This window comes from Syngnathoides biaculeatus, chromosome 17, assembly GCF_019802595.1.
Source record: "Syngnathoides biaculeatus isolate LvHL_M chromosome 17, ASM1980259v1, whole genome shotgun sequence".
NCBI lineage: Eukaryota > Metazoa > Chordata > Actinopteri > Syngnathiformes > Syngnathidae > Syngnathoides > Syngnathoides biaculeatus.
The window spans coordinates 6,917,219-6,936,696 of record NC_084656.1 but is presented as its reverse complement, the minus strand read 5'-3'; the positions used below and the strand labels follow the sequence as shown (position 1 = coordinate 6,936,696).

The window sequence follows — 19,478 nt, the reverse complement described above, 5'->3', positions numbered from 1 at the left end:
CCTGCCGGTCCAGCCATGGCTGTGCGGGGACCTGCACTGATTAGGAGGCGCACACCTCCGCCTCATTGGGAGTGATTAACCCCTGTATATATAGGACTCAGTGGACGGTCTGGCTTTGCTAGATCGTCGCCACCCAAGCCCTGTTCCTGCACTCCCGTATTCGTGCTTGTGAACCCTGGTGTACCGACCTCCGCCTGTCCTCCGACCGACCCCGTAAGCTTGATGTCTTTGATACTCCTGCAATCTCTGATCGATCTCCTGTGTACCGACCCCTGCTTGCCCGCGGACCTGCTCTCTATGCCTGACGTCTGAGTTACCGCTGCTCTACTTGACTGTCTACCTGATCCCCGACATTGGAACAAATAAACAATTTTCCCACACTGCCTTTGCGTCTCCGGAGTCCTGCATTTGGGTCCTCCTCTGTACCGATGGGTCGTGACAGAACGATCTGGCCAACACAGGACCCAGCAGGAAAGACCCGGTGTCGCCGAGACCGACGCGAGGTAATCCGACTGCCGAAGGACCAAACCTGTCCTATCTGGGTAGGCTCTATGATGTCAGTCCCTTCTTCCATGTGGCACGCACCGCCTGTGTGTCATGATTACGTCCCAACCACGACTCGCTCACCACCTTATATTTTTTTGGACTCTGATCTTTGGGACTTTGAGGAAGACCTTGATTTATAAGACCGGCTGCTTGACTACGATTCAGATTATGACTGTGAATTTCCTCTGCCTATTTTTAGTCCCAGTCAGTTTGTTCCCGAGTGTCTTCACCCAGTAGGTCCAAGTCCGCGTCCTCCAATCCTTTTTTGGGAACCTGCATGGCCATTTACCCGGGTCCTCCACGTGGCGGCAAGAGGAGACGCCCAAGCAGGGTGCCTCCTTGTACCTCCCGCTGCGCGCTGACAAAGACACAGTCCTCGTCTATCCACTCCTCACCAGCAACGACCAAACCAGCAGACCCGGAGCTGGTGGCGAAACTTCCAGCCCAGAAGGACGTGGGTTCACCAAATCCTGAGGTGCAGCGACTTGAGGATCACAAGGTTTTCCATCGAGAAATGCGGGTGGAAATAGAGCGGCAGAGTGTCGAACTGGCGGCCCTCACGGCCCAGGTTCGGCGGGGATTATATAACCAGCCGAGCCACGCCCACGCTGTGGTGGCAATGGACTTTCTGACAAATCACGATCACACCGCAGTAGCAACGGACCCGCTACTGAGCAAAGTTCATGTTGCTGTGGCAATGGATCCACCGCCGCGCCATTCCCACGTCGTGGTTGCAATAGATTCACTGCAAGCTCACGCTGCGGTAGCCACTGATCCGCTACCGAGCCAAGCTCACGTTGCAGTGGAAACAGATCCGCCACCTCACCTTTGCCCACGTCACGGTTTCGATAGACGCGCTGCTGACCGATTCTCACGCCACGGTATCCATCGACTCCTTTCCCGTCGTTGGTGGCAACAGATTCACTTTTACTTTGAACAAAGCCTTTTCTTCAATTGAATGTGATTTGCATTTCACACTTGGATGGAAGAAGCAATGTTGACATTGGTAAGAAAACGGAATAAATTTTGCCTTCTGGTAATGTTACGGTCAGTTTAATAAGTAATTTACAATATGTCCTCAACATATTTGACTGGACATAATATTTTGCCTTCTGATCCAGCTCACTAGAGTCCAGAGAGTGGAGAGACCAGCAGAGATCAGGTTGATGGTAGCCTAATGGAGACGAGAGGAGCTGCTGCTTAAACGTTCATATTTCTCTTAGATAGACCAAAAAAGATGTCATAGAGCATTGCTAAATATTGAAGATAAAAGCCTTGTGTGAAGCTTGTTAGACCATGTGTATGAACACTGAAACTCATTGGCCTGTACTTGTAAACTAAGTTAAGTTGGCAAGTGATAACATTTTGGCCAACACTAGATAGATGCATGGACTAAAATCTTCATTTTCAATTTTCAATTCAATTTCCAGGATGCACCAAGTGAATCAGGTTTTATTCAATCAAAGCTAAAATAATGACAATAATGATCCATCCATCCATTTTCTGAGCAGCTTCTCCTCACAAAGGTTACGGGAGTGCTGGAGCCTATCCCAACTGTTTCCGGGCAAAGATATTCATAAAAATGAAAAATAGACAAAATGGACCCTACTTACACGACAATCCCTTTTTTCCTGAAAACACATCCCAATCCGTAGCTTGGAGCTCCACGTGGTTGACATCCTCACAAATGGAACATATATGCTGCAGGCGAGAAATCCCTGTACAGCATTTTTCTTTTCCTCACGTAGCTTGACGGAGGGTGAAAGTACTGGATACTACAATTGTGCACGAGTTGGGTAGGTTGAGTCTGTTTTTAAGAGAAGTGGCGGAAGAAGCGGACCGGTTTGTCAGTTGTTACGAGATGATAGAAAGTATGTCGAGAAGGACATATGGAAGGTCAAAGTAAGAAGAAAAGGTCAATGAGTTTTCTCTTCCCTGAATTCTGCAGAGGGTGTTTGAAGTCTTCCAACTCTTGTCAGTTATTTCCTGCAGGGGTTTCCTTGTGATTGGTAGGCAGCCTGAAGCATTTTCCTTCCTGCCTCGTCTTAGTCACGATGTGATTGGTTTGGGGAAATAACCCACACCACTACATAAACACAGCTTTCATGGGGACACAAAGGACCTGCGAGAGACAGGGGAGTTTCCATCCTTTGTGACCAGAAAAACTGTTGTCAACCAACATAGCCATTCCTTTTATGGATATTTGCTGCAAGTGCGCTTGACTCTTGTCAACTTGAATAATAATACTTCATTTTTGTATGGAATTTGCATACACTAAAACTTCTTCTAGGACAGTCAGGCTCTAAATTAAGGTTTTTCACATTTCACAGCATTGCATACTACTTTCCTTCCAACTTCCTTCCTCACCAATGCACAACAACTTCAGTCTATGGACATTTTAGGTAAACAGAAGAAAATAGGCTCACTGAAACAGCTGTGAATGACAAAACCTACTGTCAGTTGCTACTAAGAATTGCAACACTCCCAACTGTTGTGAAACTAATTTAGACAAAATGATGGGCTTGAACAAGAGTAAAATAGGTCTAGCTAATACAACTAAAGAAGTCTTCTTGCAAATTAAGAACACATCTTCCAAAAAGCCAATCCTTATTAGGGTCGTGGGCGTGCTGTAGCCTATTCCTATTCCTGCTGACTGTGCGAGAGGCAAGGTACAATCTTAACTGGTCACCACACAGTTAATTAGTTAAGTTGATTAGTTAATCTTCACAAACCATGCAATGACTGTATAGGGGAAGTTTTCCAGAAAAAAGTAATGTTTCTTCTTATTTAACTGACAACTGACCATAAAAAAAACTGCAAACAATGTTGCCTATACTTTTATTTAAGGGACTGATATAAAAGTATCCCAATATATTGAGTGATTTAAAGGTGTACACACAAAAACTGCATCTATAGAGGTGGAATACACAGCAGACGCTGAAAGGTCTGACATTTTTGAGTGTCACTGCTTCCTGTTACAGTAAGTCAGACATACACTGTAGTTTAAAACCACAAGGTCTTTGTCTGTCAGAAAGCCCTCTGTCAATGTCAGTTGTGAAAAATGAGCAATAATTTGTTTGTGAGGCATTTCGTACATTACTTTACATTCCATGAATTGATAAGCAAATGACATTTTGAATATGATATCTTGTCCAAAGCCTAAACTAAATAGGTGATAATTCTGGCGATACCCCATTTGGTGAATGACTCAACATGTTATTATGATTATGATGATAATTATTATTGTACTGTATCTCTGTATTTATTTATTATTTTGATTTATTCATTATATGACTGGTGTGTTGTCAGCAAAGACGTCTGTAACAGTATGAATACAATATAAGTATTTTGTATCTCAGAGAAAAGGAATATTAAAACCATTTTGGCTATGTCTAGCTTTAAAGAAGAAATAAATTGGTTATAATGTCACCTTTTGACTGGAGTGATATACACCACTGTTGGAAATGTATATACAGTATAACAACTACACAAAAAAAGAAACAAAAACAAGCTCATCATTATGCAATAATGTATGTTTTGGGCTGGCCTCGCCACTGGGGCCGACAGCACTCAACTTAACTTTCCTGAAGCAGTTTCTACTTCCTTCTAGGAAAATGGATAGTTCCAACCCAGTTGTTTCTTTAGGTTTCTGGGTGGCCCGTCCGAGACAATTTCTCATGTGAAGACACCTGCTGTGGCAAGCCTGGTGGCTTGGTGTGGTTACACAGTACATCTTTCTTGTCTGGGCTTGTGAAAACTAAACTTTAGACTGGATATCCAGGATGTGTATGAATGTGGATATACAGTGAATCTTGGTAGTGTAAAGGTGTGGCAAGTGGCGTTGTTTTTTCATTTTAAGTCTGACCTCAAAGGAGTGAAGAACTCACATATGTCAAATGCAAGATGTAAGCAGAGCTGCACTGAGTTTGGTTAGTTGCACGGATTAGTGTCAGCGAACAATTTTAGCTTCTAATAAATGTCAATTACTTTGCTCAGTCGAGTTGCCAACACGGGTGTTGTATTCGCTGATGTCTGCTGCATGATGCTCCACATACGCATACACATGCTTTTTGCTAGCTGTACAAGAGAAATATACTAGAATCCATGCTGTCTTTGTCATGGCGTAGCATGTATTTCACAGTTCATGGCCACATTTGTTTTCAGTTTGGGCACTGAATCCCTCCACCCCTAGTCGTAATCTGTATCAGATCACGTAATCTGTACTTTATTGCCATTGGCCCAGCAGTATCAAGTATAGGGTGAGGGCATGTCATTGTCATGTCAACTTGAATCTCTTTTATCTATTCAACCATCTATCTTACAGTATCCTCAATAGGGTTATGGAACAACTGTTTTAATTAATGAAAAAATGCATAATGCTGTATGTTTCCTTTAAAATACACAACACCTTCAACACCCAAAGAAACCTAGTGTAAGTAATATTTAATGATGGAATTTTTGGGATCAATTGTACTTGAAACTAGTTTTATTGTATTTTGTATATTTACCTGGCCACTTTTTATTTAAAGAAGACGCTGTACCTACTCCCCTTCATATTGAGCTATAGTCTGTTTGCTACTTTTTTTTAATCAACCCATCATTGCTTGTTCAATCTAAGGTTTATTATCCTAAAATTACAGTACTCTTATTCGAGTACAATTTGTGCTGACTCTCGCCAGCTCTGATCACTTGAAAGAGTTATACATCAAGAATGAAAAATAAAAAGGATGAAATCATAACTGGGCATTATCTGCAGTGCAAATTCAAGTGGCCTTTGTAACCCCATTTCAAATGTTTTGTTTTTCCTATTTATTGTCTATTGTCATCACTCAGAAAATGTTTTGGTTTGATTCAAGTGGCCAATAAATGCTTGCTATACTGATTGATTCCGACCTGACTTTCAACAATCATATCAAATCAATCACAAAAACTGTCTTCTAGCATCTGAAAAACATATCCAGAGTCAAGTCTTGTATGTGTCAAGCAGACCAGGAAAAGCTCATCCATGCATTTATCTGAAGTAGACTTGATTACTGTAATGGTCTTCTGACTGGACTCCCCAAAAAGAGTATTAAACAGCTGCAGCTCATTCAGAATGCTGCAGCTCGTGTTCTAACCAAAACAAAGCGGTCAGAGCATATAACCCCAATCCTAAAGTCATTGCACTGGCTTCCAGTCAGCTTTAGAATAGATTGTAAAGTTCTGCTAACTGGTCTATAAATCACTAAATGATATAGGTCCTGAATACATGAAAGAAATGCTTATGGAATACAAACCCAGTAGAGCTCTGAGATCAAGTGACTCAGGTCAAATAGTGGAGTCTCAGAGTCCAAAGCAAACATGGTGAAGCAGCATTTAGCTATTATGCTGCACACAAATGGAATAAGTTTCCAAGTAAGTTGTGAATGTTTTTAAATTCAGGTTGAAAACTCTTTTTTTCTCATGCTTTTTAGAATATGTCCACTTTTTGATCATATTACTTCCACTGTATGTAGTTTTAATTGTCTTTATTTTAAAATATTTTGTTTGTCATTTTTATTGTTTTTATCCCATTTTAAAGGTTTTATCTCTTTGTTTTGAAATGCCTTTAATCATGTAAAGCACATTGTGTTACCTTGTGTATGAAATGCGCCATACAGTTACAGCTTTGCTTTGCTTATACTGGCTTGCACCACTAATAACACAGGAAAAAATATCTTTTAAAATCTAAACAATATAACTTCTTTCTGTTAGCACACACTGGATGAATTTATTGGATCCAAGTATTTGTACGTTTGACCACTCCATACTATGGACCATTAGACATCCACAGTTTAACCACAAAAATAGAAGTCCTGTTTAAAATGCCTATAACCTTGCTTTTTTGTCATCACTAATTTCCCTTTGAAAAGCAGAATGGGCAGGATGCACAGGATTGTTGAGACTTAAATACTTGCATTTGCCATCAGTTTGAAGAAGTGGCTATTTTAAATTTGTTTAATGTATTCCACTTAGCGCCTACCTTCTTTGTAATATGATTGACAGCAAATGCTATCATGCATAAAGACAAAATGATCAGGCAGAGTGTAATAACGGTTTCCTCCTAAAATTACGATACCAAACTCGTTCAATCCAGAAATGCAAACGTTAATAAAAGTACAACAACAAGAAGTCGTTTTTGAAGTGGTGTGTGCAAAAAGGACCCCCTGTAATACCTTTTTCTAATCGTGTCTTTCAAATGTGATATACAGTACAGAGACAATGATGGAAAGAGTTTACCCAACATTTTCCCAATATGCAAAAACGGACTCTCACAGATGTTACATGGATCTTGAAAAGATAGACGACTGAAGAAAGTATAATTTTCAAGTATATCCACATGGTAAAAGAAGTTAGTTATTTTTCCAAGTAACTCACCCATCGAGTGCAGCGTCAGTTGTGCAGCTCTTCCGAGCGCGTCATCGCGACTCTCGGTCCTGCCGAGTCCCAGCCCAGATCACTTCCTGACACGACTTTTCAGCGCTACTGTATACATTGTCATGGCACACTCCATTCCGCGATGAGAAAAAAATAGCTACAGTTTTCCACTCAGATGGTTAAACAATCGCACCTACAAAAACAATTAGGGTTCCACCGAATGCCCAAATCCCTACAACGAGTGGGCTGGTTTGACAGCAGCAAGGCTTCAGAACTTACTTCCCCTTTAGAGAAAACTCCCTCAAACGTCTGGTCATAAACACCCATACCAGGAGCTTCACGTTAAATAACGCCGCATACATCAAGATTGGATTATTTTTATTGATTTAAAGTTATGTATTATTTCCAACAGTAGGTAAAAATTGTGCTTGACTAAATTTATTCTCTCAAATGAGATTTTATTTAACAGCCACTAGTGCTGGATTAACTTCTCACCATGTCTATTGTGTCCTTGTTCACTACAAGGGGAAATAAAAATTGACATTTTTACTCAATACATTTAAATATTCATGATCACAGGTGGGTCTTTTCATATTTAGATTTTTTTAAAAAGCCACAAATTATCATGCTAAAGTTAACTGCCATTTTTGTCATTTTTTAAAAATAACGCAAGGCAGGGGGAAACCTCAGCATCTCTGCACAATTTATACTTTTAAAGATATGTATTTTCATGTAATGTTTGGAAATGTTTATTCATTGCTTTATTTGTCACTGAATTTCTCCACAACTTGAAGTGGAATTAATAATTTCATTAAAGTTTTTTTTTTCTCAAGTGGGGATTCAATGAAAGGTACAGCGCAAAAACTTTTGAACACTTTCCATTGAGCATTTACATTTGTTAAAGAGCCTATCTTGAGCATTGAACCACATCTCATAATTGTTTTCAAAACTAAAGGTTAATATCTATTCGATCTTAAACTACAATTAACAAACAGAAAGACTCACAAGGTTGAAAACAAGTCAATAAGCAGAAATTGGTCAAGGGTTCTTTATCATTATGTAAGGCAAAATGCCCAAATAGTGGCATGATTGTAGCTCAAATATACTCATCAATGAATTTGGGATTTTGGTGTTTCACAATTTGCTAGTCAAAGAAAACACAATCAATTAAGAGTTTAAAAGAGGAGCTTTATTTTCAGAAAAAAAAATTAGTTTCCAAAAGTTGGAGTATGAGAAACAATCCCAACGGTGGTGATGTAATATGAACCCTTTGACCTAAAATGACGGACAGTGATACACACAGCAAGGTACTAAAAGAGAAAAATAAATGATACTACAGTCATTAGTAGTAAATACCCAAACATTTGTGTGAATAAATCAGCTTTTGGGTCTGTCACTAGACTTTACAAGATTTGCAGAATTGCAGGGAGGAACAAAGAAAGATATGGTTCATGAGAAAAGGTGAAACTGACCTACAGTAGAACGGGAAGCATAAAACACGGAACTCGTTCCCCATAAAACCCTATCCAAACTCAGTCCAAATAAATATCAACACTTAAGATCAATCCAAGAAGATAGAAGTAGAACAATTAAGATTACAATTTCTGGAGAGGAACTCAGGGCACACTGACCGTTGGCCAATCTTTCCCCACCCCATATCATTCATGATTAACTGTCGGTCCCTTCCTCCCGTGTACATGCATGCACTTACACTGATTTGGGCCTCAGTATCACTAAACATTACCATTATGCGTTATTATTACTATTATTATTATTATTCATGGGTCAATGTGTTTATTTCTCAGATGCCAGTTGGCTGTTACCAGTCATATGACTGGCGTGCTCATATAAGAGCAATTGTACCTGGCCCACATCCACCCCCTCGAAGCATGTTGGTGCCATGGGAGTGTGTTAAACTTCAATGTGCCACAATGTGCTCACATTCATCATCATTGAACTTCAGGTGCCATGCATACTCAAGCACGGTCCAAACAAGAAAAAAATTCATCACACCGGTCGTGATATATAAGGGATAAAAATATTCATGCCGGGTGGCTTTTTTCCACCTCTATGAGATTTTCTGCTGATGTGGTATTCTTCTTTTTTCCCCATTTGTTTCAAGTATAGCTCTTCCATGATCTCACCAGTGCAATTGTGGGTTAACATTTAATGGGAGAATATATGTATACAATTGTCAACATTCACCACGTTTTTTTCAGTATGAAACATGTGACTGTAAAGGTTTCTATTGTGTGCCTAAAATCTTCAATACCTGTTTCTTACTGTGGTGGAGTGAGGCCATGATTAGCATTTTTTTTTCTCAGCAGAGAAAGGGGCAAAGATGTGTGGGTGAATGTACAAGAGTAGGAGGTGGTGTGAAGAACCACTGAAATGTAGAACAGAATGAGATTGAAGATGCTAAGGTTTATTTTTAGCACATTTTCATGTCATGTTAATTCAGCATGTTTATTAGTTTGTGTTAATAAAATAACATCAAATTCCAAATAAAATTCCTTTTGCATCAACACCCTTGTTCCAAACTATAAATGTTGCTCCAGGTTATCTGGATTTGAATATATTTAATGACTGAAACATCAGGGACATCTTATCATATTTGCCATATTTTCAAGTGCACTATAAGTTATATCCCAGTCTTTGAATTAAAAAAAAAATCATTTCTTACTAATGGTACAGAACAGGAAAATATCAGTAATAAACCATCACACCCGACGCAATTACCATTATGCTATACTGAAGACTTCCTCTCTACAATTTAAAGTTTTACATTGTTAACATCAAATGGTCTAATACTCTAGTCCAATGATTCCCAACAACAACCATGGGAAATCATCCATTGTGCAGTGTTAAATTATATAATTTTGCATGAGTGGTCCCAAAACGGGCGGTACGGTGGCTCAGCTGTCAAGTGTTGGCCTCACTGTTCTGAGGTCCAGGGTTCGGTCCCAGCCCCGCCTGTGTGGAGTTTGCATGTTCGCCCTGTGCCTGCGTGGGTTTTCTCCGGGCATTCCGGTTCCCTCCCACCTCCCTAAAACATGCAACATTAATTGGACACTCTAAATTGCAGGCGGCGTTGATGTTGACGTCGTCATCCTGCGACGTGTCGTACAACACCATCAACGGGGTCTGGCTTCTTTGCAGGACTTCGGCCAAAAGGATCCGCCCGCTCGCCATCGCCTCAAATGTCGCCAGCACGGCGGGATCCTGGCAGAAGGGCTCCAGGCCCGCCAGTTGGCCCTTGGTGGCTTAGAAAGGAAGCTGGAAGAATTTCTCGTGCAGCTCAAAAAGTTTCGCTTTGCCGACCACTTCCGAGAAGCCGTGATCCACAAAGTGCACCTTAACCTTGTCTCCCACGAGCTCGCAGACCTGAGCCCTCAGAACTTCCTCTTCCTCCTCACCCTTGACCGCCACAAGTTGGCCCGAGGATGGAGATGAGCAAGGATTCATCTTGTTCCTGTCCGGGCTGTAAAATTCCCGCATTTCATCCTCCATCCGCTCCTGAGCCTGCGAGTAGCTCTCGCCTATGTACCTTATGACAACTTGATTGGTGTTTGCGGCTTCCACCGCCAGCACAGACGGATACTCGTCTTTGGGGACGTGCAGGGCAGGCACCGGGTAATCACAGAGTCTCTTGGCCTCGTCCCGCTTCGCTCTCCGCTCCTCCTCAGCGGCCGTCGAGCCTCTCCTGTTCCAGTTCTGGTCTTCGGCTCCTCCTCCGCCGCCGCTGCCGCTCCTCCGGTAAAGGATGGCCCTCTTCGGGTTGTCGGGCATCGGGTAGTCCACGGTGCAGATGTCGGAGAGGAGCTGAAGGTCGTCGAGGACGTGCCCGGGCAGTTTGGTTTTATAGGCGTCCTGGAAAAGTTCAGACCAGATCAAAAGACCAGTTCAGGGTGTACCCCGCCTCCTGCTCATTGACAGCGAGGATAGGCTCCAGGTCCCCCATGACCCTTGTGAGGATAAGCAGCTCAGAAAATGGATGGATGGATGGATTAAGTTTGGTTAGGGCAAAAATATGCATGTTTTTGTTGAAGGGGATGTTTCTGTTTCCCCTATAGTGACAGAAACATGTCATGTTGAACATGAGCTGTTGATTCTCAACCCACACTGCTCACAGAGGACAACACACACTGCGCCATTTTTAGCAGTCACAGGAAACGTGTTAAACCACAACAGCATCAATGAGCCGACTGACTTCCTTGTTAGTTGCTTTTTTTTCGTTTTGCTTTTGAAGACCTGCCTAGCTTTCATTTTTCTAGTTTTAAATAAGATCTTTTAAAACAAAAACATTCTCAGTTATGGCTGGTAATCAACGACTTCTTCAAAAGGTTCACAAGTTCCTCATTCAAAGCATTTTGTCATACATTGTCCTGGAAGACACGGATAAGAAAAAAGAAGAAGAAATGTTTTTAACGTCCCTGAAATTAAATTAAATTGGATTTTCTCAATCTTTCTATGGAGCAATAGTTTGATTTGTTTTGAATCAGTTGGATTTGAGGAATGATGTTGCCCTCTAGTGTGACAGTTCTGTTACAACGGGGTGCAACGTAAAACTCAGCAGAACCATTAAAAATTTAATTCCAAAACGAAAAAGGGCGACATCTTACGGTAAAATTCAGATAATGCAGTTTCTATACACGATTCCATTCATTTATTCATTTCCCGTATTACTTGTAGAAATGGCCAAGAAAAAGAACATTGATCACGACAATAGCTTAGATTAAAGGGCTTTTTTTTTGTAACAGAAAAGAATTACAGATATTAAGAGCTATAAATAGACATTATTCCTTATGATGAAAAAAAAAACAACAACTATTTTGTTAATTTCCCATGTCATTTGAAAAAGGCAACACACAACATAGCAGACAGACATAGCGCATAGTCTGTGGTTGTCCTTCTGTTAACCGTTCCCAGGTCTAGACATTTTGAGTGTATGTTTAGCTCCCTCTCATCTCACCACTGTCGGATCTCTGGCACCTTGACTGGAAAGTTTTGTGCTTTTGTGTGTGTGTGTCTCAAAGAGAAGACGCACACGCAAGCAGCAGTCTTGACATAGTTACGTAACATTGCAGCCTTATGAAACTTTCAAGGATACAACATGTATTGAATTAATCCAAATATTGCCCAGACAAAGCCTATTAAACTGATTGTGACAACTGATCATGGCTTGATCTCGTTATGCTTGTTAACACACCACTATATAGAAACTCTAATATAATGTTTTATAATATTTTATGGTGGCAGCGTGCTGACCGACTGCTTGGCAAATCCGCGATAGCGTTCTGAGGTCTGTATGGTGTTTCCACAGTATGTTCTCCCCATGTCCATGTGGATTTTTCCCCCAGGTATTTCAGTTTCCTTCCACATTCCCAAAACATACATGGTGGTTTAATTGAAGACTCTAAATTGTCTGTTCGTGTAGATATGTGTGTGAACGATTGATTATTCACTCATTCCCAGGTCACCATATTTCACCTTCTGTGTCAAAACTTTTCACAGTTTTGACCATGTTGCCAATTTAAAAGTCCTGCCAGTTACTTCAATTACATTACTGTAAAGTGGTGTAGTGGAAGAAAAAACAAAAACAGTTTGGTTAGTGATGTCTTTAAGAAAATGTTTTTCATATATTTGGAGGAGACATCACTGCAGTCTGATCCAAACCTCAAATGACACAGAAAATTCCAAATGCCCACTCACAAAATCAAAGTGCATGAAGCATGAAGTTCCAGTCAAAGAAAAACATCACAAAGTGCAACAACAAACCAGATCTAGAAGGGAAAAAAAGTCATTTATTTCACTGACTTTCATAGTTATCTTATCTCTTCCATGAATTCACCTAATTTCTCTACTGCACACACTTGCAATCATACATTCTGTTTCCAGACTGAAGTAGTGTGCAAACATTTTTCTACAGCATCACTAGCTTTGTGGATTTAATTGCTTGTTTTTTTCTTTTGTATGACATCCATCCATCCATTTTCTGAGCTGCTTATCCTCACAAGGGTCACAGGTGTGCTGGAGCCTATCCCAGTTATCAGCGGACAGGAGGCGGGGTAAATCTTAAACTGGATGCCAGCCAATCGCAGGACACATGGAGACAGACAGCAGTTGCACTCACAAAAATATCTAGGGGCAATTTAGAGTCTCCAATTAATGCGTGTTTTTGGGGTGTGGGAGGAAACCAGAGTGCCCGGAGAAAAGCCACGCAGGCACGTGGAGAACATGTCAACTCCACAGAGGTGGGGCCGCGATTGGATGGCAACCAGTTCAGGGTGTACCCTGCCTCCTGCCTGATGACAGCTGGGATAGGCTCCAGCACTACCATGTCCCTTGTGAGGATAAAAAAGTTTCTTTCACGTGTCATCTCAGATGAACGCACATATATGTTTTGGCACAATTTTTACACTGGATGCCCTTCCTGACACAACTGTTCTAAGGCAGTAGAGGCCACAGTGGGATATGAAGCCACCACCCCTGGTTTACCAAACCAGTGCTCTAACCACTGAGCTACAGGGCCTCAAAAAATGCATGGATGGATATAATATACACGCACACACCCACACATACACATACATCAGAGGTTGTTTTCACCTCTGTTGAGAAGTTTTGTTTCCTTCGCCTATCTGCCCTAAATCTGGAGATCTAAAAAATCTACTAGGTTTATTTCACATTTCTTTAATGTATTAAAGGACCTAAAACATTGAGTGATTTATAGATCAGTAGCAGAACTTTAAAGTCTGTTTTATAGCTGACTGGAAGTCATCTGATTATTTAGTACTGGAACAATATGCTCTGATCTCTTTCTGCTGGTCAGAACTCAAACTGTAGTATTCTGAATAATTTGCAGCTATGTAATGCTCTTTTGGAATAGTCCAGTCAGAAGACTATTATAAAAGCATGTATGAGCTTCTCCTGGTCTGCTTGGAGCATGCAACACTTCACTCTGGATATGTCCTACAGCTGGTAGAAGACTTTTATAGTGATTGATTTGATCAGTGATAAGATATGAGATGTGAGGTTTTTAAAGAGAGGGACTCCATACTAAACGCAATCCCCTTTGCTTTACAGAAAGACTTGCACTAATTTTGTTGTGGTGTAATTGAAGAACATTTTGATTCATCCAGTTATTTGTTTTAGGCAGGAACACAACACCCCAATTGAACTGCTGTCATCTAGAGACATTTCTAGATATGTGTGTGCTATCTACATAGCTATGAGAGTCAACTAAATTGTGAACAATATGACACAAGTGTACCATATGCAGGATGAACAAAATGGGTCCTAGAACTGACCCTTGGTCGACCCCATATGTCTTTGTGATTCGATTACTTGAAAACATCCAATCAGGGGCACAACTGAAGGTTAGTCTGTAATCCACTGATTGCCATTCATGTTATAAATGAAGATATGATGAAATGTTTAAATACAGTGCATCCTCCAAAGTGGATTGTCGCTGAGTTTGTACAATTAGTAAGTTAACCAACATTTTAGGGAAAAATAAGCATTGCCAGTTGTTACACATTAATCTTTCTTTAGAATGTGGCATAATCAGCAAAAGCAAATATCTGGAACTTTTAATTATATCTAAAATCCGTCAATTTAAAATGCCAGTTAAAACAAGACTTAGGACAAAAAAAAAAAAAAATCAATTGAATTACATATTCATCCTTCTGAAGCAGGGATGGGCAACCTAAATAATGGAGTAGGCCTGCAATTTTTCATCAATACAACTAGGGGGCCACATAGAACCACACACTTACCTGATTTAAAAAATAAGACATTTTGAATATGGTCACAATCTGTGAATATGTCTGTTGTTTTTATTGAGCCAATGCACATCAAAATATTTTAGTGTATTTCCTACTCAAATCCATGTGTAAAAGATCCATTCTTCAACTTACAGTGATTTCTTTATCCCATTGCTGACGGCACTCTTCAATAAAAATTACCATTAAAAACTGTGACAAAACTGCTGAACAACAAACCTAGAATAAGTGCAAGATATAATCCATCCATCTATCCATCCATTTTCTATACTACTTATCCTCAGAAGGGTTGAGGGCCTGCTGGAGCGAGAGGCAGGGTAGCCCAACCAGCCAATTGCAAGATGTATTTTTTTTTCCTCACAAAAATCAACTCACTTGTACTTTTAATACAGTGAAGAAAATAAGTATTTGAACACCCTGCTATACTGCAAGTTCTCCCACTGAGAAATCATCCAGGGGGCTGAAATTTTCATCATAGGTGCACGTCCACTGTGAGAGAGATAATTGAAAAAGAGAAATCCAGAAATCACAATGTATAATTTTTTTAATCGATTTATTTGTGTGATACAGCTGCAAATAGTATTTGAACACCTGTCTGTCAGCTAAAATTCTGACCCTCAAAGACCTGTTAGTCTGGCTTTAAAAGTCCACCTCTCCTCCATATATTATACTGAATAAGATGCACCCGTGTGAGGTCATTAGCTGCCTAAAGACACCTGTCCACCCCATACAATCAGTAAGACTCAAACCTGTAACATGGCCAAGACCAAAGAGCTGTCCAACGACACCAGAGACAAAAATTTTACAACTCCACATGGCTGGAAAGAGCGACAGAGAAATTGCCAAGCAGCTTGGTGCAAAAAGGTCGACTGTTGGAGCAATCATTAGAAAATGCAAGAAGCTAAACATGATGGTCAATCTAAATCGGAGTGGAGCCCCATGCAAGAAATTTCTCCTCGTGGGGTCTCAATGATCCTTAGAAAGGTGAGGAATCAGCCCAGGACTACACGACAGGACCTGGTCAATAACCTGAAAAGAGCTGGGACAACCGTTTCCAAGATGACTGTTGGTAATACACTAAGATGTTATGGTTTGAAATTATGTTTGGCACGGAAGGTTGCCCTGCTTAAACCAGCACATGTCAAGGCCCGTCTTAAGTTTGCCAATGACTATTTGGATGATAGAGAGGAGTCATGGGAGAAAGTTTTGTGGTCAGATGAGACCAAATTGGAACTTTTTGGTCATAATTCCACTAACCAAGGAAAACGAATGATGTGTTCCATCCCAAGAACACCATCGCTACTGTGAAGCATGGGGGTTGTAGCATCATCCTTTGGGGGTGTTTTTCTGCACATGGGACAGGACGACTGCACCGTATTAAGGAGAGGATGTATTGTGAGATTTTGGGGAACAACCTCTTTCCCTCAGTCAGAGCATTGAAGTTGAGTCATGGCTGGGTCTTTCAACATGTTAATGACCCGAAGCACACAGCCAGGAAAACCAAGGAGTAGCTCCGTAAGAGGCATATCAAGGTTCTGGCGTGGCCTAGCCATTCTCCAGACTTAAACCCAATAGAAAATCTTTGGAGGGAGCTGAAACTCCGTGTTTCTCAGTGACAGCCCAGAAACCTGTCTGATCTAGAGAAGATCTGTCTATAGGAGTGGGCCAAAATCCCTCCTTCAACCCGGTGAACAACTTCAGGAAACCTTTGACCTCTGTAATTGCAAACAAAAGCTACTGTACCAAATATTAACATTGGTTTTCTCAGGTGTTCAAGTATTTATTTGCAGCTGTATCACACAAATAAAACTTTAAAAAAATCATACATTGTGATTTCTGGATCATTCTTGTTTGGATTGGATTGTCCCGTCCTGTCACTTGTCCAAGCCGCCATACAAATTTGTTACACTACAGTGTTAAATAATGTTCAAGAGCAATATTTTTCAAGGAAAATGCTCGTGTGTGGGACATTTATATCCCAAAAAGACACAATCAGCTGTTTTTGGAGTACATCAGCTGTTTTAACAAAAGTTAGTCATCACACAAATTTTGAGAAGGGCCAGGCCACTTCATGCTTTTAAATCTGTGATTAGAGGAAGAGGTTGGAGTCCTGTTCCTCACAGTAACCGAAAGCCACTTAACCTTCCAGTGCTTCTTACATCTTAGTCATGCGTCTATTTCTATTGTGTATTTTTATTTTTTCATGTTTGGAAAGGTTGTTGCAGATCACTCTGGTAATCTTTAGGCCCAAATCACACCAAGGAAGTGCCCATATAAGGCCATTTCCTTGGCCCTGCAGCAGGACCTCTTCTTAGGGAGTGTCAGCCTTGAATGTGGAGTGATCTGTAATTACGCTTGGCTGATCCAATGACAGCCACATGAGTGCTAGTTCAGAAGTAGCTGCTTTTCCTAAAATGGTTCAAATTAGAGCAGGAACACACGTGCATAAACATGTAATCACATGCTTACGTATGTAAAGGAAGTGTTTAAACAGTATATGGTACATTCCATAATATCTCATTGTCTGGACACGTTTTTCCATGAACACGCGTGTACGGGGCTTGTACAAGATGGCAACATAAAGTTACTTTTTTTTTCTTTACTTTTTTGTTCAGGACTGCAATAAAAAACAATAAGAATACCCCAATGGCAGAAAAATATTATAAATGGAAATAAAAATATAATTTAATGATTTACAAGTCTCATAAATTCGTGATTCATTCTGTCATTCTTCTTTTGTACTGCTTATCCTCACTCATGGGTGGGAGTGCAGGAGCCTATTCCAGCTGGCGGGGTACACCCTGAACTCATCACCAACCCATCACAGAGCACGTAGAAACAAACAACCATTCACACTAACATTCACACTTACAGGCAAGTCTTCAATTACTCTGCCATGGATGTTTTTGGGATGTGGGAGGAAACCGGAGTACTCAGAGAAAACCCACGCGGGCACAGGGGAGAACATGCAATGAATTTAAACCAGGGGCCTCAGAGCTGTGAGGCAGATGTGCTCACCAGTTGCTCATCATGTCGCCCTGTTTTACCCTTTAATAAAAAATATTAGAAATATTAATTATTTGAGATCCATGATTTGTATATGGCTGCATGGTGGCACGACAGCCACCCAGTTCAAATCCAGCCCCGCTTGTGTGGAGTTTACATGTTCTCCTCGTCCCTATGGGGGTTTTCTCCAGGCACTCCAGTTTCCTCCTACATCTCAGAAACACGCATTAATTGGAACTTTAAATTGCCCTAAGGTGTGATTGTGAGTGTGAATGATTGTTTATATGTGCCCTGCGATTGGCTGGCGACCAGTGAAGGGTGTACCCTACCTCTTGCCTCAAGATAGCTGGGATAGGCTCCAGCACCTTGGATAAGTGGCTCAGATAATGGATGGATGATTAGTATACAATGAAAATGCTTACAGTATAGTACTTTAAACGGGACATGTTATGTAAAATGTACATTTAATTACTGGTACACAAGTCATTGGGTGTAAGACCGACCTGTCCAGTGCCCACAAATCAAGTTTGAAGTTATTAAATAACCAGATAAATAAACAATTACGAGGAAAGCGCCTAGCTTATGTGCAAGTAGAGCCGGTGTACCATGGGTGAACGTTAATACTGTGGCATTGGAGTTGTCGATTTCACAGGCTAAAGTGCAGGCGGTGATGAGACGGAAGCAGGAAGAGAGGATGAGAAGAGCGCAAAGTGCCACCCAAACTCTAACAACATAACTGCCGCGCACAGCTCATGACAGCATCCCTGTCCCCAGTCATTGAGGTAACATAAGCAGTGTGCAGTCAGGATTTGCGTGAGAGTGTGCTAGCCAGATAGTCAATGGGCTTTAAGTCTTTCATGCGAGATTACATTGGTTGAAGACTGTACAAGACCTTTTATCAAGACACCTGATAAATGTGTGAACTGGATTGCGAAAAAATGCATAATACTAGTTAAAAATAAGCGATCACAGACAAACCATGGGTGTTAATGACTTGTAACAGTAAAATTAGGGAGGAAATTAAGATTGAAGTCTCAGAAAGACTTCTTAGTTCTTCATCAGTAAGGCCTGTGTATGATTTCTTTTGATCTGACTGATTCCATTTGGTGGGACTGCGGTCAATGACTTAACTTTTGTTTTTTTTCCTCATCTATTCATACGTATAAAGCAGTATAAACACGCCAAACCATGGGACCGTACACTGACCAATCTGGGGTAAGTCCCGAATGTAATGGTGGTTTTAGTTATTTCCCAGAAGAAGCTCTGGAATGCATCCACGGCTTCTGAGATCAGCATTGTGTGAAAGACATGCATATTTCAGCACGTGAAGGCGAGAAACATGAAGATAGATTTCTCAACAACCGCAGCCAACGTGATGATGTGAACAATACTAACGAGTCATAGTCTATTATACAACAGCTAAATAGTGTAACAGTATTAAACTGTCACCATCAAAGAGTCTCAGTAAGTATCCTTTACTCATAAGTTTCTTCACATCTCGATGACAATGGTTCAAAAGTTTTTTTCAGAATGTTGGAGGAAATCTAAATTGTATGACTTTCAAAGTTTGTCTTTTGAGGATTCGCTATGTACTATAGATAGCTGTAAATGTCAAATATTTTAAAGTAAATGTACTTTATTAGAAAAACACAAACCTTATAATTTGTTTTATGCTGTGGTTGACAATGTTGACTTAAAGGTCTACTGACACGTAAATCATGATTTTTAATATGTTTTAATGAAAAAAAA

General features: G+C 40.7%; 2 protein-coding genes across 2 annotated transcripts in view; one reads left to right on the top strand and one right to left on the bottom strand.

Moving 5' to 3' along the window:
- sh3bp2 (SH3-domain binding protein 2) overlaps nucleotides 1–2,709 on the bottom strand; it is a 30,577-nt gene extending 27,868 nt beyond the window's left edge. The window contains exon 1 of the mRNA XM_061801818.1: nucleotides 2,160–2,709. The gene's annotated coding sequence lies outside the window, so the exon portion shown is untranslated. The remainder of the gene's footprint in view (nucleotides 1–2,159) is intronic.
- On the top strand, nucleotides 137–2,153 carry LOC133491007 (uncharacterized). Its single transcript, XM_061801819.1, has 2 exons — nucleotides 137–503; nucleotides 746–2,153. The coding sequence occupies exons 1-2, from the start codon at nucleotides 429–431 to the stop codon at nucleotides 1,502–1,504; spliced, it is 834 nt and encodes a 277-aa protein (XP_061657803.1). The 5' UTR covers nucleotides 137–428; the 3' UTR covers nucleotides 1,505–2,153.
- Nucleotides 2,710–19,478: the final 16,769 nt, after the last annotated feature.